This window comes from Malus sylvestris, chromosome 1, assembly GCF_916048215.2.
Source record: "Malus sylvestris chromosome 1, drMalSylv7.2, whole genome shotgun sequence".
NCBI classification, from domain to species: Eukaryota; Viridiplantae; Streptophyta; class Magnoliopsida; order Rosales; family Rosaceae; genus Malus; species Malus sylvestris.
Window position 1 is genome coordinate 10,902,654 of NC_062260.1, and position 21,844 is coordinate 10,924,497.

At 38.2% G+C, this 21,844-nt stretch overlaps 1 protein-coding gene across 3 annotated transcripts; it reads left to right on the forward strand.

Moving 5' to 3' along the window:
* Positions 1-5,649: 5,649 nt before the first annotated feature.
* LOC126626741 (MADS-box protein JOINTLESS-like) lies at positions 5,650-19,884 on the forward strand. 3 transcript variants are annotated; one of them, XM_050296147.1, is made up of 9 exons: positions 5,652-6,018; positions 6,137-6,377; positions 16,509-16,587; positions 17,311-17,375; positions 17,454-17,553; positions 17,625-17,666; positions 17,956-17,997; positions 18,086-18,240; positions 19,612-19,884. In XM_050296147.1, exons 2-9 carry the CDS (start codon positions 6,196-6,198, stop codon positions 19,628-19,630), a joined length of 684 nt encoding a protein of 227 aa, XP_050152104.1. In that variant the 5' UTR covers positions 5,652-6,018; positions 6,137-6,195; the 3' UTR covers positions 19,631-19,884. The 3 variants fall into 3 exon arrangements, with proteins under 3 accessions (XP_050152112.1, XP_050152104.1, XP_050152098.1); XM_050296141.1 differs by having other exon boundaries at positions 5,654-5,997; XM_050296155.1 differs by lacking the exon at positions 17,625-17,666 and having other exon boundaries at positions 5,650-5,997.
* Positions 19,885-21,844: the final 1,960 nt, after the last annotated feature.

The window sequence follows — 21,844 nt, forward strand, 5'->3', positions numbered from 1 at the left end:
TCATCTTTAGAATTTGGTCCAATGATATACCTTCCGTTACTTGGCCGTTTAGTTTTCAGTTAAATGCTGACGTGGCTTGATCCAGATCCCACTTTCTATTAAAAAATTAAAAAAATATTATTAAAAACTAAAAAAAATCATTTAATAATTTCTAAATATTAAAATAATAATAAAAAGTTTTAAAAAAAAAAAACTTATGTTCGTTCCCTCCCCCCTTCTCTCTCTTTTCCCCATCTTCATCTTCTTCTCCCTTCCAATTCCCTTCCTGCAACCCAGAAAAAAATGAGGAAGAAGAAGAAGAAAAAAAAAACAAAAAATACCAAAACTGAATCTGCAACGAAGAAAGAAGAAGAAGAAGATCCCCCATCTTCATCTTCTTCTCCCTTCCAATCCCCTTCATGCAACCCAGAAAAAAAAAGGAGGAAGAAGAAGAAGAAGAAAAAAAAAATCGAAATCGAATCTGCAACGAAGAAAGAAGAAGAAGAAGAGGATCTTCTTCTCCCTTCCAGCCCCCTTGCTGCAACCTAGAAAAAAAAGGAGGAAGAAGAAGAAAAAAAAAAACCCGAAACCGAATCTGCAACGAAGAAAGAAGAACTTCTTCTTCCTTCCTGCAACCCAGAAAAAAAGGAGGAAGAAGAAGAAGAAGAAAACGAAATCGAATCTGCAATGAAGAAAGAAGAAGAAGAAGATCCCCCATCTTCATCTTCTTCTCCCTCCCAGACCCCTTCCTGCAACCCAGAAAAAAAGGAGGTAGAAGAAGAAGAGAAAAAAAAAACGAAACCGAGATCTGCAACGAAGAAAGAAAAAGAAGAAGTCTTCTTCTTCCTTATAATCCATTTCCTGCAACACAAAAAAAAAGAGGAAGAAGAAGAAAAAAGAAAAAAAAAAGGAAACTGAATCTGCAACGAAAGAAGAAGGAGGAGGAGGAGGAGGAGGAGGAGAGAAGAAGAAAAAACAAAAAACAAAATATAAAGCCCAAATCTGCAAAAGAAGGAGGAAGAAGAAGATGGGAGAGAAGAGAGAGAAACAGGGGGGAGGAGGAGGAGGAGGAGGAGGAGGAGGAGGGGGAGGGGGGAGGAGAGAAGAAGAAAAAAAAAACAAAAAAAAAAACCCAAATCTGCAAAAGAATGAGGAAGAAGAAGAAGATGGGAGAGAAGAGAGAGAAACAGGGGGGAGGAGGAGGAGGAGGAGGAGGATGGGGAGGGGGAGGAGAGAAGAAAAAAATAAGCCCAAAACTGCAAAAGAAGGAGGAAGAAGAAGATGGGAGAGAAGAGAGAGAAATAGGGGGGAAAAGAAGAAGGAAGAAGAAGAAGATGGGAGAGAATGGGAGAGAAGAGAGAGAAACAGGGGGGAAAAGAAGGAGGAAGAAGAAGAAGATGGGACATAAGAGAGAGGAACAGGGGGGAAGGGAATGAAAATAATTTTTTTTTAACTTTTTTTTTTATTTTAATATTTAGAATTTATTAAATGATTTTTTTTAGTTTTTAATAATATTTTTTAATTTTTTAATAGAAAGTGGGATCTGGATCAAGCCACGTCAGCATATAATTGAAAAATAAACGGCCAAGTAACGGAAGGTATAACATTGGACCAAATTCTAAAGATGAGGTATGACATTGTCAATTTTAAAAGATGAGGTATGAAAGTGTCGTGACACCAATAGTTAAAGTAGTTTTTTGTACTTTACCCAAAATTATTTATAGCGACAAGATTTTTTACTTATAATTCCAAGGGGAAAAACCAACTAACTTATTCCACATTTACGATATGAGACATTAAAGAAGTACATAGAGGTGAGATTTGTTGCTATGGGAGGCAGGGCAGATTAAAAAAATGACAATTATTTAAAGTGACTATAATTATTCGCAGTTCTTAGAAAAATATAGTTGACGTCAATATGGTTGAAAGTTTTTGGCAAAGAAATAATAATATAAAAAATACTCCTATTTTATGTTTTGAAGAGTACTTATGTTAGTACATAAAAAAATTGTAGACTTAGTCCAATCGAGAAATCATTAATCTGGACATTTCAGGAATAAACCTCCATTATCAAAAGTTGTCCATAATTTGCGTAAAATACCCTAAAATACCCTGATATCTAAGAAGATTATACGACTAAGCATAAATCGAGAGAAATTATGATAAGAAATGGAGTAGGTGGAAGGAAAAAAACATGGATGCGATATGAATCTAGCGGTATATGTTAATCTAAATATGAGAACTTTAAATACAATTATGTGATAACAAATTATACACAAAACTTACCACTTAACAAATTTTGAGTGGTTGTTAGTGTCACTTAGCACAGTCGGTTAAGTCCTACATAAGTATTTTAAATTAGGGTAATGCTAGGGATCCCGCACTTTTAGGCCATATGTTGTAGATCACATGATATGACGGTTGATAGTTGAATTTTTTCTTTAATGATTTAAAGAAGAAATCCAATCATCAAACCCACACCATATGGTCTACAAAATATATTTCAAGTAGATGGTTTCTCTAGCATTACTCAAAATGAAATTCAACCATTAACGTCACATAACATAGTTTATAAATGGATGAAGTGCCAATTTAGTCCCTGAACTAGCACCTTAGTAAAAGTTAGGTCTCTGAATTTATTTTTCGGTAAAATAAGTCCCTAAATTCATTAAAAAAAATGTTAACTTCAGCCGTACTATTATATTCAAAGTTATTTTATCCAATTTTTTTGTCAATTTAAATCACTTGATACACTTTAGAGTGTAATACCGTCATTTTTCACCTATATAGGTTGCAAATCTAACGTCTAATTTACCCTCCAAAGTTAACTTCATACATTATTTTTTTATGAAAAAAATACCAATCTACCCTCTATGTGTATCACGTGCAAGTAATGTGTTTTAAATTGACGGAAAATTGAATATTGTAGTTTGAAATATAATATTAGGGATGTAATTGGCATATTTTTATATTTTAAGGACTAATTTTTTTGAAAAAATAGTTTAAAACTTAATTTTCACTCAGATTTATTATTTAGGAACTAAATGGGAAATTTGGAAAAATAACCAAATTTTGGACTCTGTATAATCACTTTTCAAAATTTCTGATATTATTAACCAAAATGTGATATGAAAGTACTAATTTGTCCTTAATGACTAAAATTCTTGAACAAGGGTTTGTAATTGTAAGAGCAAGTCCACCCCACACAATTTAGCCTGGCACCCAGCCCAAGCTAGGCAACAGACCAGCCCATTTCGGACAAACCCAAAGGCCGGCCTATTTGGCTAGTGCGTGCAGCACACTCGTGACTGGGCGCAAGTAAGAGACAAGGGTGCAGGCGACGGGGCCCGCTTGTCAACCCACTTGTGTTCACCCAGATTAGGGCTATGTGGCCCTCCTCAATGCCGTTGGATTTCCAACGATAAAAAAATTTAAATTTGACTTTTAAAAAGGACCGTCTGATCACAGATCAACGGTCCACGTTTTTTTCACAAAAAATAAAAATAAAAATAATAAAAAAAGGCCCAACGGTCAGAAATATGACGGTTGGCCACGTGGCAACTCCTTGGCTCTTGGATTTGAATATTTTTCAAATCCAACAGTCCAGATTAATTAACTATATTAAAAATTATTAAAAATTATAAAAAAATACAGAAAAATTATTAAAAAAATACATAAAATTTAAAAAAAATACAATTTTTTTTTAAAAATGTTATTATTTTTTCTATAAATACCTAACCCTCATCTTCCACCTTACACCACATTTCAATATTTTCTACACTTTCTATACTATCTACATTTCAATATTTTATACACTTTGAGAGAAAAAAATGTCTTCGTGGAAGCTCATTGAAGATGTTACGTTGTGTGAATGTTGGGTTCACACTACTCATGACACTATTCACAAAATAGTACGTTCGGATAATGACACGTGGCGTGACGAGATTGGTTAAAAATCCTATCTGAAATTAAAACTATTTTATTTTTTTATTCTTTTAGAAAAAATTTAAAATGGGCTAGATGCCAGCGCATTTTGTAGGGGTGGAGATCGTTTGTGCCATCGCATTTTTCACTGGGTGCCAACGCATTTTTTTAGAGGTGGAGATGCATTGGCCTATTACTGTTCATTGGAGTATGTTACTATTCACTGAAGTGGATAAATGGGCTGGATGCTGGCACAAAGTCCTTAGGGGTGGACTTGCTCTAAGGGTCTCTTTAGCCGTCGCCATGACTTTAATTGTTCTACAACTTGAGTACAGCAGTTATGGGTTCCTACCTGAGCAATATTGTAGAGGGTGTGATATCCACACACCTCTTTTTACTTCTCACACACCCTTCTAATTTTCTGCCGTCGGATCAAATGAATTGAAGAAAATCAACAGATATAAATTAACAAAGGGTGTATGAGAAGTAAAACATGGTGTGTGGATAACACACCCCTATTGTATGCGAGGGAGGCATAATTTAAAGCTAAAACTTATCCATATATCCATACATACACATGTGATACACACACACACACATATACAAGAAGAAAATGAATAGGAATATTGTCGGGGAAACTGAATTTTCATACTGTTAAAGAAGAAGAGGAGGAGGAAATGGTTCGTATTTGGGCGTTGGAGGATAGCAAGAGAAGATCGGTGTTAATATAAGAGGTTGTGGTGGCAGCGGCGTTTGGGTGTCGTGGAGGCAAGAGCATCAGCCAGACTCAAAGGGCCCCCCCCCAACTCATATCCAATTTTCCACAGCCGCGACCTACATTGCCCTCCCACTCTTAGTAGATCCTCAATCCCATTCTTCACCAGACCCTCCTCTTCCTCCTCCAGTGAAGTATAATGGGACAAAATGTTTGGTATTTCGTACGGAGAGCTCTTTCTCCTCATCGGCGCCATCGTTGCTTTAGTTGGCACAACATAACTACTACTTCGTTCACGGTTAAGACCAGAAAGATGATGATTTTAGTTATTCAGGGTAAATTAATACTTTCATACCAAATTTTAGTTATAATTATCATAATTTTTAAATAATAATTATAATTCTAAATAGAATTAAAATTTAGATTACTTTTCCAAATTTCTCCTAACTAAATTGAAAATTTACTTTTTATAACATAGTCTAAAAACTTTATCTCGCTTTTTCCATCATATCTCACTGTTTCCCTGCAGCTCAACCTTTGAGTTTCACGCCATCGTTAAACCTTTTAACAGCAACTAAACGTGGAAAAAGAGAATAGTTTTGCTTCACCATAAAAAGTATTTTCTTTTTCCACACTTCCACAAACATCCCCCCTTCTCTCTTCTCTCTTGTATTTCCTCTCTCTCTCTCTCTCTCTCTCTCCCCACTTCTCAGTGTTCTCATTGGTGGTTTATTCAGTACAACAGCCTGTGAACTCTATCTACCGAGAGATTTTTCAGTGTGATAGACCTACGGAATGATACATTACGTATCATTATACAAATAGTAAAATATATGTTTTAAAAAGTTAATAACTTAAAAAATAAAAATTTCCCCTACACATGATTTATCATCCATATTCCTATCACAATAAAAAATTTCTCCAAAATTTCCCCAATCTACTCATCCAAATACAGCACCAAGACCAACACCCCTTCCCCGAGTTTCATTCAGACTGGTAAATAAATATGTAACCACGTAAGTAAGAACTATAAAAACATCAACAAATCCCCTTTCACCTAAATCAGCAAACAAACCCTTTACCTCTTTTAGCTTTATCCTTTTCTTTTCTCCAATTGGTTGGAAGCATTTCTTTCCCTCTGAGTCTTGTTGGTGTTGAAACTCTGGATCTGATTAAGAATCTAAAGATGGAGATGGATGCTGGGTCTCTTTCTCTCCTTTGATATCTCTCTCTCTCTATCTCGAAAACTTTCACTTCAATTTGACGGTTTGCCTTTGCCCCCCACATACTCCAAAGATGTTTAGCTAAATTTGGCAACATGCCGCCAGTTCTCGCACTGGATCTGTCCCTCTCCAATTAAGCCTATCCTTCATTTGCTTGTAATTTCTTTGCCTTTTCTGGTCAGTTTTTGGTTGATTATATTCTCTGACTCAAACATCTAAAGCCTTAACGAAAGCAAAACATTCCATTCCAAAAAAAGCTATAATATTCTTATTATTTTTAATTTTTTTTCTTCAGGAGAACCAGAAGAAGAAGAAGAAAAGGAAGATCGAATTAATTTAACTGAAGATTAAGAGATGGCGAGGGAGAAAATTCAGATCAAGAAGATCGACAACGCCACGGCGAGGCAGGTGACCTTTTCCAAGAGGAGAAGAGGCCTTTTGAAGAAGGCCGAGGAGCTCTCCGTTCTCTGCGATGCCGATATTGCTCTTATCATATTTTCTTCCACCGGAAAGCTCTTTGAATACGCCAGCTCTAGGTCTCCCTCTCACTCTCTCACTCACACACATACACAACTTTTTTTCTGTAATTTTTTTAATAATCATTCTAAAGTTTGATTATATAAAGTTAATGGGAAGATGAAGGAGGAGAAGACTCACTTGAATGGGAAGAAGAAACAGGCTAGCTAGATGTTCAAATGATATATATGATTGAAGGGTCTTCATTTGTAGTGCAAGTTGGATGTGGATGTTATTTGTCTTGTTTGTTATAGTGTTGGATCTCAAAAAATAATAAATCATATATGCATTAAACAAATAAGGCTTTATTATTAATACCCTAAAAAAAAGGCTATATTATGAATTTAATTTATTGGGGTCTAAACCTACTGCTGTTTCTGATAACTTCAGAAGTGTTGTTTTGTTCAGTCATGACTGGACTGCTTCATTAAGTTGCCAGTGACTTGCTTCCATTTACTTTTACTCTCTCTTTCTCTAGTATGATTTCTTCAAGGAAAATTGTTGTATACTTCTTGGATGTTAATTATCCTTAATAGTTTGGTTGTGTTTTAATTTATTAGTTCCTATTACTTTGCCTGTGTTAGAACCAACTTGACCATAGGTTGTAATACAAACATGATGAAAGAATACAAATTTGGTAAATCAGGACTAAATTTGGCTTTCCAAAATTGAATTAGGAGGCTAATGGGGTGACATTATACTTAGAAGTTATATAATCAACTCCAGCCAGCTATTACTATAACAGCCAATTTTTAACCTTTTATGTTTGTTTGACATCATAGAAAACTCTCGTTCATGAAATTTGAACCAGGACCTCCTTCAACAAGGAGACTAGATACCATTAGAGCCAGTTCAACTTCAACTATTTTCGAGTAATTTCCGTCTATCAGGTTTTGTTCCATTGCTTATGATGTAGTCCAACTCCGCCTATGTCTTACATGGCCGGTCCCAAGCCCGGATAAAGGAGGAGGGGGAGGGCGTCAGGTAGTCGACAGCCGGCACTCCATGATCACGTCGAATCCTTATGAAAATGAATCCAGAACAAAATCGCGCTAAAGCTAGGGCGTCACCCGTAAGTGGCGCGCTGTGTGGCCTGAGCACAGTGATAAGTGAGCAAGGGTCGCTGTATCTCCATCGGCACCCGGATGCAGTGTTAAATGAGCAAGGGGGCCATAGAAACTTCTTTTCGAACGACTCCACTCAAAGTTGTTTGGGAGCATATGCTCCTATCAACTTTACCCGGGACACACAAAAGAAGTACTTTGATCCTATTAGACGGGGGAGGGTGAAGAAGCTAGGACAGAAGGGTAGAGTTCAAGAGAGCAAAATGCGTTTAGGAACGTGGAATATAGGAACCTTAACGGGAAAATCTATGGAAGTAGTGGAAGTTATGGTGAGGAGAAGGATAAATATTATGTGCCTACAAGAAACTAAGTGGGTTGGTAGTAAGGCAAAGGATCTAGAAAACTCAGGGTTTAAACTTTGGTATTCGGGCACAAATAGAACGAGAAACGGTGTTGGCATCATCGTGGACAAGACCTTGGTACAAGATGTTGTAGATGTCAAGAGGGTAGGAGATAGAATCATGGCAATCAAGATTGTAATAGGACAAGAACTTATCAATGTGATTAGTGCGTACGCACCTCAAGTAGGGTTGGATACGAGTTCGAAGGAGAAATTTTGGGAAGATCTTGGAGACTTGGTGCAAGGAATTGCTCAGACGGAGAAGTTATTTATAGGAGGAGATTTAAATGGACACGTGGGCAGGGAGACAGGCAACTATGGAGGTTTTCATGGTGGCCATGGTTTTGGGGAGAGAAACGAGGATGGGGAAGCTATCTTGGATTTTGCAATGGCATATGATCTCTTCTTAGCCAACACCTTCTTTAAGAAGAGAGAAGAACATGTGATCACCTACAAGAGTGGGTCGTCAAAAACACAAATAGATTTTCTTCTAATGAGGAAAGGGGATCGTATAACTTGTAAGGATTGCAAAGTTATACCAGGAGAGAGCGTGGCTAATCAACATCGCTTGTTGGTGATGGATGTACATATCAAAAGAGTAAGACAAAAGAACAAGACTTGGAAGTGCCCAAGGACTAGATGGTGGAATCTAAAAGAAGAAAAACAAGCCATTTTCAAAGAGAAGGTAATCACCCAATGTGTGTGGGATAGAGAGGGGGAAGCTAGCCAAATGTGGGATTCCATGGCTAGTTGTATCCGAAAAGTAGCAAAAGAGGTATTAGGAGAGTCCAAGGGCTTTGCCCCACACCAAAAGGAATCTTGGTGGTGGAATGAGGAGGTACAAACAAAGGTGAAGGCTAAGAAGGAATGTTGTAAAGCCTTATACAAGGAGAGGACTGATGAAAATGGTGAAAGGTATAGAAAAGCGAAGCAAGAGGCGAAGAAAGCTGTCAGAGAAGCTAAGTTAGCGGCTTACGACGATATGTATAAACGACTAGATACCAAAGAAGGAGAGTTGGATATCTATAAACTATCTAGAGCAAGGGAAAAGAAGACAAGGGACCTAAACCAAGTGAGGTGCATCAAGGATGAGGATGGAAAGGTTCTTGCTACAGAGAACGCGGTTAAAGACAGATGGAGAGGTTATTTTCATAATCTTTTCAATGAAGGACATGAAATGAGTGCTTCTTTAGGGGAGTTGAGTAACTCAGAAGAGTGTAGAAACTACTCTTTTTATCGTCGAATCCGGAAGGAAGAAGTGGTTGTAGCTTTGAAGAAGATGAAGCATAAAAAAGCAATAGGCCCAGACGATATACCAATCGAAGTGTGGAAACTTTTGGGAGAGACAGGTATAACATGGCTCACTGACCTTTTCAATAGGATTTTGAAAACGAAGAAGATGCCAAATGAGTGGCGAATGAGCACTTTGGTGCCTATCTACAAGAATAAGGGCGACGTACAAAATTGCATGAACTATAGGGGTATTAAGCTAATGAGTCATACAATGAAGCTCTGGGAGAGAGTCATTGAGCATAGATTAAGGCAAGAGACACGGGTTTCGGACAACCAATTCGGGTTCATGCCAGGGCGCTCAACCATGGAGGCAATCTATCTCTTACGAAGATTGATGGAAAGATATAGAGATGGGAAAAAGGATTTACACATGGTCTTTATAGATTTGGAAAAAGCGTATGATAGGGTCCCAAGAGACATTCTTTGGAGGATTTTAGAGAAGAAAGGAGTACGAGTAGCATATATCCAAGCTATAAAGGATATGTATGAAGGAGCAAAGACTGCCGTAAGAACTCATGAAGGACAAACCGAAAGCTTTCCCATAACTGTAGGATTACATCAAGGCTCATCCTTAAGTCCTTACCTTTTTGCGTTGGTAATGGATGAGTTAACACGACATATTCAAGATGATATTCCTTGGTGTATGCTTTTCGCAGACGATATAGTGTTGATAGATGAAACTCAGGAAGGGGTAAATGCAAAGCTTAACCTTTGGAGAGAAGTGTTGGAATCTAAAGGTCTTCGCCTAAGCCGATCAAAGACAGAATATATGGAGTGCAAGTTCAGTGCAAATGGAGGCCAAAACGAGTTAGGGGTGAGGATCGGAGATCAAGAAATACCAAAGAGCGACCGTTTTCGTTACCTAGGATCTATCTTGCAAAAGAACGGAGAATTAGATGGAGATCTCAACCATAGAATACAAGCTGGATGGATGAAGTGGAAGAGTGCATCCGGCGTGTTGTGTGACCGCCGTATGCCACTGAAGCTCAAGGGAAAATTTTATAGGACGGCAATAAGGCCGGCGATGCTGTATGGCACAGAATGTTGGGCGGTGAAACATCAACACGTACACAAAATGGGTGTAGCGGAGATGAGGATGCTTCGTTGGATGTGTGGGCACACGAGAAAGGAAAAGATTAGGAATGAGGATATCCGGGGTAAAGTAGGAGTAGCCGAAATTGAAGGAAAGATGAGAGAAAATCGGTTACGGTGGTTTGGACATGTGCAAAGAAGGCCTACTGACGTTCCGATTAGAAGATGCGACTATGGGACAGAGGTGCAGGGCCGAAGGGGTAGAGGAAGACCTAGGAAAACTTTGGAAGAGACTCTAAGAAAAGACTTAGAGTACTTGGATCTAACGAAGGACATGACACAGGATCGAGCACAATGGCGTTCTAAGATTCATATAGCCGATCCCACTCAGTGACTTGGATTTTCCAAGTCTCCAACCGAGAAGTTTTCCTCATTCGGGAAATTAAGAGAACACTACCCCAACCTACATGCTCCACTCAGAAACCTTCAACATACAAGCTTTAACAAAAGAAAATTCAAAGAACTTAGCGAAGAAGGCTTTGGTGTATTTAACACAATACGTTGAAATGAAGGAAAGCTTATTTATTGATATCCCCGATAAGCTACAAATATGTACATATACATGAGTCAAAATAAGCACACAAGAGGGAGCCTTCACAAAGGTTGCTTAGGAGAAGTCTCAGCAGTCGGTAGAGCCCCAGAAAGAGAAGGCATCGGAGGGGGATCATTTGGAGCCTCAGTACTGGACAGAACCCTAGAAGGAGGAGGCATCAGAGGTTGATCATTTGGAGCTTCATTACGCGGTACAGCCCCAGAAGACGAAGGCAATAAATGCCTTTGGAACAAACCCACAAATCTCTGATGATCAAGTAAAACCTGACCATCAGTTTCCTTCATCTGGTCAAGCTTCCTCTTCATGTTTGTAGCATAGTCATGTGCGAGCCGGTGCAACTGTTTATTCTCATGCTTGAGCCCTCTAATCTCCTGTTTGAGACTCATCACTTCAGCCGCCAATGATTCAACTTGGCGGGTTCGAGCAAATAGGCGTTGGGCCATATTAGACACAGAACCTGCACACTGAACACTGAGAGCCAGCGAATCCTTAACAGCTAACTCATCAGACCGTTTGGAAAGTAGTCTGTTATCTTTGGGAGTGAGAAGGTTCCTGGCCACCACCGCAGCGGTCATATCATTCTTCATCACGGAATCCCCAACGGTAAGAGGACCAGTAGGGGAGACGAAGGATGGGCGCCATATGTTGTCTGGAGAAGGCGGGGCTGCCTCTTCAACAAGGTTCAAGTCAAAACGACGGTCGGAGGGGCCAGACATTTTCAAAGGTGTTGAAGAGAGAAGAGGTCGGACAAATCAAGATCTTAGAAGTGCAAGAATGAAGCTTCTACTGGTGGAGATTCAAGTGTGCTTTGGAACTTAATGCCAGCCCCTATAAAAATCTGCACTCGACGAAGCTTCAGAAATCGAAGAGGCGCCTGCTCAGAAATCGAAGAGGCGTTTGCTTTCTCAAAAGCTGGGCTGCTTAGAGATCACGAGGGTTGATCTCAGAAATCGAAGAGGCGTTTGCTTTCTCAAAAGTTGGGCTGCTCAAAGACCACGAAGGCAGATCTCAAAAATCGAAGAGGCGCTCGCTTTCTCAAAAGCTGGGCTCCCCAGAGACCACGAGGGCCGATATCAGAAATCGAAGAGGCACCTACTTTTCCAGCCTTTTCCAGCCTTGTCAGCACCTGTCACACGCACACTCAGTTTTGCGGAAATTATGGGCATTCTGTCAAAGACTTCTGGGGAAGTAGAAAACACATGAATCTTACTGTTCAATCACCCACTTCCCACACGCAACAATAGCTCATGGGTACCACAGATAACTTTGCCAAAGTTCTCTGCCAAAGTTGAGCACGTGAAGCTTGCAGCTCCCACTACATCGCTCTGACCAAGAAGGGTAAAAGAATAGCAAAGAAACAGCACTAACAAAGTTTAGACCCATAAATTTTGAAGGTCTAGCTACCATATTATTACCCACAAGGGTAAAGGAACAGTACCACTGCTGGATAATTGGAAAGTCCCTGTGTGTCAACCTCTGTGCTTCGTGGCAAGGTAGACTAGCAAACATGCCCAACCTTTACTCACATTCGAGAAAACACTCCCAATAAGATTGCTTGCTCCAAAATCGAAGAGGCACCGTCCTCCGAATCTCGAGAGCCAGACTCCCAACATGACTACTTTCTTAAAAATCGAAGAGAGGGTAAAGGAACAGTACCATTGCTGGATAATTGGAAAGTTCCTGTGTGTCAACCTCTGTGCTTCGTGGCAAGGTAGACTAGCAAACATGCCCAACCTTTACTCACATTCGAGAAAACACTCCCAACAAGATTGCTTGCTCCAAAATCGAAGAGGCACCGCCCTCCGAATCTCGAGAGCCAGACTCCCAACATGATTACTTTCTCAAAAATCGAAGAGACACTGCTCCCCGAATCTCGAGAGCCAGACCCCCAGCATGATTGCTTTCTCAAAAATCGATGAGGCATCGTTCTCCGAATCAATCGAAGAGGCGCTCGCTTTCTCAAAAGCTGGGCTGCTCAGAGACCACGAGGGCCGATCTCAGAAATCGAAGAGGCCCTACTTTTCTAGCCTTGTCAACACCTGTCACACGCACACTCAGCTTTGCAGAAATTATGGGCATTCTGTCGAAGACTTCTGGTGAAGTAGAAAGCACATGAATCTTACTGTTCAATCACCCACTTCCCACACGCAACAATAGCTCATGGGTACCACAAATAACTTTGCCAAAGTTCTCTGCCAAAGTTGAGCACGTGAAGCTTGCAGCTCCCACTACATCGCTCTGACCAAGAAAGGTAAAAGAATAGCAAAGAAACAGCACTAACAAAAGTTTAGACACATAAATTTTGAAGGTCTAGCTACCATATTATTACCCACAACTGTAAAGGAACAGTACCACTGCTGGATAATTGGAAAGTCCCTGTGTGTCAACCTCTGTGCTTCGTGGCAAGGTAGACTAGCAAACATGCCCAACCTTTACTCACATTCGAGAAAACACTCCCAATAAGATTGCTTGCTCCAAAATCGAAGAGGCACCGTCCTCCGAATCTCGAGAGCCAGACTCCCAACATGACTACTTTCTCAAAATCGAAGAGAGGGTAAAGGAACAGTACCATTGCTGGATAATTGGAAAGTCCCTGTGTGTCAACCTTTGTGCTTCGTGGCAAGGTAGACTAGCAAACATGCCCAACCTTTACTCACATTCGAGACAACACTCCCAACAAGATTGCTTGCTCCAAAATCGAAGAGGCACCACCCTCCGAATCTCGAGAGCCAGACTCCCAACATGATTACTTCCTCAAAAATCGAAGAGACACTGCTCTCCGAATCTCGAGAGTCATACCCCCAGCATGATTGCTTTCTCAAAAATCGAAGAGGCATCGTTCTCCGAATCTCGAGAGCCAGATACCACAGACCACTTTTTCAAAGTGCTCTGACAGAGTTAAAACATGTGAAACTGGCAGCTCCCACTACCGTGCTATGACCAAGCAGGGTAAAGGAATAGCATTACTACTTGTTGTTAGGGAGACTCCTATATATGTCGACCTCCATCCCCAACGGACAGGCAGACCTGCAAAAATGCTCAACCCTTCATCATATCTGAGAGGGCACTCCCAACGAAGCCTTTCGAAATATTCAGCTTTCTTTCCCCCCGATAATACCTCTGCAAACAAGCTATACTAGAGCAAGAATATCTCATATCATCAGGGTTAAAAGCAAGAGTATCCCATATCATGCTTTTTTCCTGTCTTTTCTTTTGGCCTTGTTTTTACCTGCAAGACAAGGAGAAAGAGAGCAATCAGTCAGCACTTGGAATCAAGCTTCCAGCCAGGAACTGACTGCCTGGAACCCCTTACCTGATTACTTACCTGGCATTGCTCTCGAGTACTCATCTTCAACATCTTATGTTTCCAGGGAAGATTCCGCATCTGCTTGAGGAACAGATAGGGCAAGTGCGAAGGATACAAGGAAGCATGTGGAGACAAGCGTAACAGCACACGTGCCGATACATTCATTACTCTGTCAAAAGCAAAAGTATCCCATATCAGCAGGGTGGAACGTACTCTAGATTTGATGGACTTGTTTTGACCCTCAAATTCTTCAGTCGGCCTTATACTCTGGAGGAAACCAGAAAACCCTCCAGCTCAGTTCAAGAATAAGCCTGTGGAAAGTTACTTCTTCAAAAGCAAAAGTATCTCATATCATCTCTTCTCATTTTTCTTCTCTTTATCCTTCATGCTGCTGCAAGATGGGGAGAAGGTGAACAATCAGTCGGAGCTCTGATTGCTTACCTTGTCTGTCACCTCTTTCAGCAGACCCCCTAGCTCGGCGACTTGGGGGACTCCTACTACATGGTTTGTATCGCGCTTGACCAAGCCTGAAACTACAAGTAAGCTTCAAGTGAAATTGATACATTACCTTGTGCATCTCCACCAGTTAAAGATACCACCCCTGGATGGAGGAAGAGTACTTCCAGAGAAGATGCCACATCTACCTATGAGACAGATAAGGCAAGTCAAGACGACACCACACTCCGATACTTAGAAGTTTCGTGATTACGAGATCATTCTCCCACAATATTTCCTAATGTCATTTGTACTAAATCATTCACTTGTACTCACTAAATGAGAGCTTGAACCTATGTACTTGTGTAAACCCTTCACAATTAATGAGAACTCTTCTATTCCGTGGACGTAGCCAATCTGGGTGAACCACGTACATCTTGTGTTTGCTTTCCTATCTCTATCCATTTATATACTTATCCACACTAATGACCGGAGCAATCTAGCGAAGATCACAAAAAGCGATCGTTTTCGCTACCTAGGATCTATCTTGCAAGAGAACGGAGAATTAGATGGAGATCTCAACCATAGAATACGAGCTGGATGGAAAGAGTGCATCCGGCGTGTTGTGTGACCGTCGTAGGCCACTGAAGCTCAAGGGAAAATTTTATAGGACGGCAATAAGGCTAGCGATGTTGTATGGCACAGAATGTTGGGTGGTGAAGCATCAACACGTACACAAAATGGGTGTAGCGGAGATGAGGATGCTTCGTGGGATGTGTGGGCACACGAGAAAGGATAAGATTGGGAATGAGGATATCCGAGGTAAAGTAGGAGTAGCCGAAATTGTAGGAAAGATGAGAGAAAATCGGCTCCGGTGATTTTGAACATGTGCAAAGAAGGCCGACTGACGCTCCGGTTCGAAGATGTGACTACGGGACAGAGGTTCAGGGCCGAAGGGGTAGAGGAAGACCTAGGACAACTTTGGAAGAGACTCTAAGAAAAGACTTAGAGTACTTGGATCTAACGGAGGACATGACACAAAACCGAGCGCAATGGCGTTCTAGGATTCATATAGCCGACCCCACTTAGTGGGAAAAGGCTTTGTTGTTGTTGTTGTTGTTGTTGTTGCTTATGATGTAGTCCAAAAATTGAATTGTTCGACACTAAATGAAGAAAAGTGATTGGAGAATTGGTAATTTCAAGGTCAAAAGATTATTTTCCGCTGCAATATCTGGAGAGTTAAGGTTTTGGACTTTTCGAGTAACTCGACAACCAAAAACAAAGAAGAGTCATATTTGACAAATCCCAGAATTTTTAGTCTTGATACTTGTTTTCCAAAAATTAGGGTATATTACCAGTATTTCAAGTCTCGAGACTTGTTTGACAGAAATCATTTGGCATTTTACATATTTTAGGAATCTTTGGGATTTAATTATTTCCTATTTTATTTTCCTTTTGGAGCTAGGGTTTGATTAGACTATATAAACATTTTTTAGGGTTGTATTCCAACATTCATTCATATTATTATCAATTAAACTTTAGAGTTTATGTATTTTCTAGTGGATTCCGGTTTATTGGTGGACTTTAGTTTATGTTCTAGGATTCGATGATGATCGATCCTAACTATCCCATTACTCGCTGTGTCAGCTTATACTTTATTTTATCAGCATATAACTATATATGAACCTTCATTGCTTGTACACTTGTATATACGATTTCATGTGCATGTAATAGCTACTATCAGTTATTCAATTTATTCTTAATACGCGTTGCAAGGTTTTTAAGGGAAAAACATATTATTGGAACTTTAAATTTAAAAGTGTGTGACATGTATTTACTAAAATATGAAGCATTTTTTAAATGCGAAACCAAATATTTATTTGAACTTCCTATTGTCCTTCCCATCTCACATGCGTTATCTTTTATTTAATTGTATGCTATTGTCTTGAAGCTTTCTGGCTATCCTAGCTATTGACCTGCATTGTTTTCATTCTATTTCTTCTGAAGTATGAAGGAAATTCTAGAAAGGCACAACTTGCATTCGAAGAATCTCGAGAAACTAGAACAACCATCTCTTCAGCTACAGGTTGGTCCTGTATAGGTAACATATTTATGGATAAATAGATGAATATCAATGTGATGTTGTGTTGTCCGCTTCCAATGGAACAAAAGGGTAGATATATTATAATCTTGGATCTCATCTCTTTAATGTCTACTTGTTTTATTTAGTAACTCTTATAAATTGCTATAGAAGCAATTTAAGTTTTATGACGGGATTTTTTTGTGTGTATCGTATCGTGTGATGAGTTTGGTACGTACCCTTGAGTTGTACAAAATAATACAAAGCGATCTTGGTAACATGAATCTTGTAGACTTGAAGCCATTGCAGCATGACAAGTTTTGAACTTAATGTTATAAGAAACGAATTCTTTTGAAATTATTGCATTCCTAAATTTGTAAATCATGGTTTATATCTTAATCATGCAGTGCCTAGAGTAATGTACATTTTGGTTCATCCATATTTTTTGTTGGTAAAGCTAGAATATGACATTGCATGCATTTGAAGTTTAAAAATAGGAAACAACATGAACTTAATACATTAAGATGCATTCTATCGTGCATTCTTTATTTGAAGTCCCTGCTCTATTTTCTCTCTCTATTGTTTGCATTAATTCTGACTTAATATAAGATAATCTTCACCGGCTGAATTTTATATGGATATGCTTTTTGTTCTTTACCGTAAACAATTTACATTTTTACTATTTTTCGTTTTTGACTTTTGCTTAAAAGAATTGTTAATCTGATGTAGCTAGTGGAGAACAGCAACTACACCAGGTTGAGCAAGGAAATTGCAGCAAAAAGTCATCAACTTAGGTATTTGTAAATCTCTGGTTTTAAAAACAATTACTAGTTTGTGGTCCCTAATTATGATATAAGCTCCTTGAACTATAGGCAGATGAGAGGAGAAGAAATTCAAGGACTAAATTTGGAAGAACTCCAACAATTGGAGAAGTCACTTGAAACTGGCTTGGGCCGCGTAATAGAGAAAAAGGTCTGTTTTATTCTATAGGCTTGCCTCTATATAAGTTTATTATCTAACTGGATTTTGTTGTCTTTTTTCAGAGTGAAAAAATCATGAAAGAGATCGGTGATCTTCAAAGAAATGTTAGTTACCTTTCAACTATTGACCATGTAGCTCTACCCTACGTCTTCTGACCTAATAAATTAACAAATAATTGAGGAAACGAGATTAAAGGTTTCAAATTTGTTCGATAGTAGATTCGTAGTACTTGAGGAGTTCATTGGTAGTGTTCTTTATTAAGTGACTTTTTAACAGTTATAAATTAGGAAATGGCAGTGAGGTCCAGACAATTTGTCCTCCAAATATTTCCTCTTCTCTGTTTGCCTGTTCTTGTCACAATTTTTTCTTGACATATTATATATGAATGTGCAGGGGATGCAATTGATGGAAGAGAATGAACGATTAAGACAGCAAGTATAAGATCTCTCTGCGACTCTTCATCTATGTTTTGATTTTTGCTTAATTAATTTGCTAATGGGGGTTCTTGGTATGCTTGTTGAAGGTGGCGGAGAAATCTGATGGCCGGAGGCTTGTTCAGGTCGATTCAGAGAACATGTTTACGGAGGAGGGTCAATCATCAGAGTCTGTCACCAATCCCTGTAACTCAAACAACGGTCCTCAAGACTACGACAGCTCCGATACATCTCTAAAATTGGGGTGCGTTTAAGTCATCTGATATTTTTTTATATGATGCATCAATTTCGATGGATATTCATCATCCTATCTCAATTAGTTTTCATGTGCTTAGACCAACTCCAATGGTTGGAGTTAAAACTTAAATTTTTAGCCTATAAAATTTAGGTTCTAACCTAGCAACCGTTTTTCTTTTCCAATGATTTTGGTTTAAATTCTAATTCTAGCTCGAAATTATTAAAGAATGATTTTAGACTAATTTTGTTTGGTAACTTTTATAAAAATAAAATTTATGTAGATTATTCTAATTTATTTTTATGAATATTTAACTTTAAAATATTTAAATTCCGATAAATAATGAAAAATCACTAAACCTGTCTCATTTTTACACATGCACCACATGATATAACATGGAAAAACCACACAACGTATCCCATTCTTAAACACAAATACATAAGTAGGTAAAAAGAAAAAAAATTGTTTGATGAAAGTGAATTTTATGTAGATGTGTGAACAAATACATAGGTATTTATAGAGTTTTTAGGTTAATTTTGATTTACATTATTTTCGTCTAATTGCTTTAGCAGTTGGTTTAATTTCGGGTTGGTAGATCTTTTTTTACATTATATTTGATCATATTCAATTTCAATTGTTGGATTTAGTGTATTTAAAAAAATGTATTTGTAGCCAACCCTGGGGGGGGGGCGTCACCAACTGGGTCCCGACCACTAACTTTGACTCATTTTCTCGCTAAATTTGGCCTAAAAATAAGTTTTTTAGGCCAATAATTGAAGAAGCTTTGGGTGAGTTTAAAACAGTTTTAACTCAACTATTAGAATTGGTCTTGGTCTTAGAGGACATGCCTACTTGTAGTGCGTGAAATAATGGAGATCACAATATGTGATGTAGGAGTTTACATTATGTGGTCAGCGAAGTTAGTTAAAACATTATAGTTTACCTAGAACTACTCATGCTGAATATGTACATTCTTTACGCTTAGTTCTAAGTGGCGTCTAGGTGGGGAATTGCAAGTACCAATGGATTTTAGGTTAAATTAGTTAGAAAAATGGACTACAGAAGATTAGATGGAGGGATTTGAAACGACTAGATACAATGCAATGAGAATGATTTTTGCAAATGACAACATATCATTTGTAAATTCTTTGCAAACCGGTTTGTGATGATCATGTGGTGTATTTCAAATCTTTTTTAACTAATGTTTTGTAGTTCATTTCTAAGCAATTTATCCTAAATGCCCTAGTACTTGCAAATCTCTCTCGTCCAAACATAGCATTAGAGAATTGAATTGAGAAAAACTGCTTCAGCAAGATGCTTAAATAATGTTAATTATCTTTTCCCTTCATCAATCTGCTTTTTTGTTATTTTCTTTTGCAGGCTGCCTTACTCTGGTTGATCGAAAATAGGCGGTGGTTTTATTCTCTATAAATTGGGAAAATTGACTTTAAATGTTAACATTCAACATTTGAATATAACCCTACTGTATTTACAAAAATGAATACATAATGTATTCGAACATTGGACGGATCTATGGGGGTAACTTCATTGTGGGCTAGTTTGGTATTGTAATGCTTTGAAAAAGAAAATCGCTTCTTATGTATCTTGAGAGAATAAGTAGTTATGAAATAAAGCAATTAAGTGTTTGGAAAACTATAGTTTTAAAAGTGTTTTAGCAAAAAACCAGTGTTATAATGTGATAATATTTTATGTAAAGGTGTGTAAAATGACAAAAAAAAAAAGGCATAATAAATGTGCTATTAATTTAAGGGAGTTTTAACGAAACATTTTTGGTACTGTTCATTTTTTACAAAAAGGGCATTTTTATTTTAAAAAATCACACCTGATACTATTCATATACAACATTTCTTTTTTCGTTATGATTCAAACTCAGTTTTCAAGTCTTACTCATTAGTTTTTTTTTTTTAATTTAATTGTTTGGCGAATAAAGGTCAGGGCTGAGCATGAGCCGAGTCACCCCCTGACCTTTCTAAGCTAAGTTTGACACCCCAATTTCATAGGTGAAGTCTGATTGATGAAATCTCATCGTTTGAACATAGTTTTGTTAAAGACCACTACTTTAACATTATGTGAATTGACGATCCGACCGTTGGATTGTCACCAAAATTTAATACATTATAGTATGTAATATTTGAGGATATTATAAACTTACAAATTGAGAATCTGATGTACGGATATTTCCAAATTGGATTTGTAAGTTTGTAAAATAAAACGTTGACTGCCACTTGAATAAGCAATTGGCAGAGATCCAACCGTTGAATCGTAATGAAACTTTAGAAGTTAGGGATCGGAAATCCAAGATGTGGATCTTCTGGATTGAGTTACGTAGGGTTGTGGACCCTACCGTTGATCTTTGACCGACGGTTGACTTTTGGTCAATGGGTCTTAAATCATTATAGAACGTCCTTGAGATGTGTTTTATGTAAATTACGTGTTTTATTGATAAGAGTTTTGAGACGTGATTGAATATTTGTTCTAGGTGATGATCGTTCGTGACGTCTCGATATTCATGCTAGGGAGTCGTAGAGCGGACCTTAGGTGAGTGGGTCTTTTCCTTTTTATCATATATATATAACTGATAGTTCTACAAACACTTTTAAATTGATTTATGCATTTTATGCCATGTTATATATATATATATATATATATATATATATATATTCTAAAGTATTATGATATGATTGAGTTTTAGATTGCATCATGGCATATCCATATGCATATTATCTATATATAATTGTTGTGAATGCTTTGAAGTGCTAAGGTGAACGTGGGACGTGCAGGTAAGTTCAAGTGAGTTTACGGTGTTATCTGAAATGATTGAGTTATGACATGACTATATTTGTGTTTTATGCAACTCCGACACTGTCGTACATGTTGCAATAATAGGTAACTCTGACACTGTTATACAAGTTGCAATAATAGGCAACTCCGACACTATCGTACAGGTTGCAATACTAGGCAACTCCGACATTGTCGCATAGGTTGCAATAGGCAACTCCGACATTATTGTACAGGTTGCCTATGAGTCGTACAAGTTGCATTAGACAACTTCGACTCATGTGTTATCATAGATTAATTTATGAGTCGTACATGTTGCGTTAGGCAACTCCAACTCGTGTGTTATCATAGATTGATGAGCACTTGATTTTTTTTATGCTGCTGCCGATATGTAGTGATTTGGAATATTCATGGATTTACTGTTGATTTACATTTGATTTCATACTTATACGTAGTATGATTTCCTGGAAACTATACAGGTATTACAACGAGAGATTATAACGTTTAGAAAGTCTTTATTAAAGCGTTATTTTCAGGCCCACTCACTCTTGTTTTTTTTCTTTCTTTTATTCTTTTTTTATCCCTCCAGGTTCTAGTAGCAGAGTTTTCGTATCGACGAGGATTCGTGGTATTGGAGATTACCTTCGATGGTATGATTTTCAATCCACTATACTATACTTTACTTATGATGTGACGTCACGTGTGAAATTGGTTCATTTCCGCTCACAACGCACTCTCGTATTTAGGCACTTTTAGGTTTAAATTTATTCACATATTCCACATCACTATACTTTATGGCTTCATCACTTTCCAA

What these genes read in the sequence shown, in the direction of transcription:
- LOC126626741 (XM_050296147.1), top strand. Translation starts at nt 6,196, where the DNA reads ATGGCGAGGGAGAAAATTCAGATCAAGAAGATCGACAACGCCACGGCG. An exon ending in TCGGTGATCTTCAAAGAAAT is followed by an intron (nt 17,667 to 17,955) that starts GTTAGTTACCTT and finishes ATGAATGTGCAG; the next exon opens with GGGATGCAATTGATGGAAGA. An exon ending in ATGAACGATTAAGACAGCAA is followed by an intron (nt 17,998 to 18,085) that starts GTATAAGATCTC and finishes TGCTTGTTGAAG; the next exon opens with GTGGCGGAGAAATCTGATGG.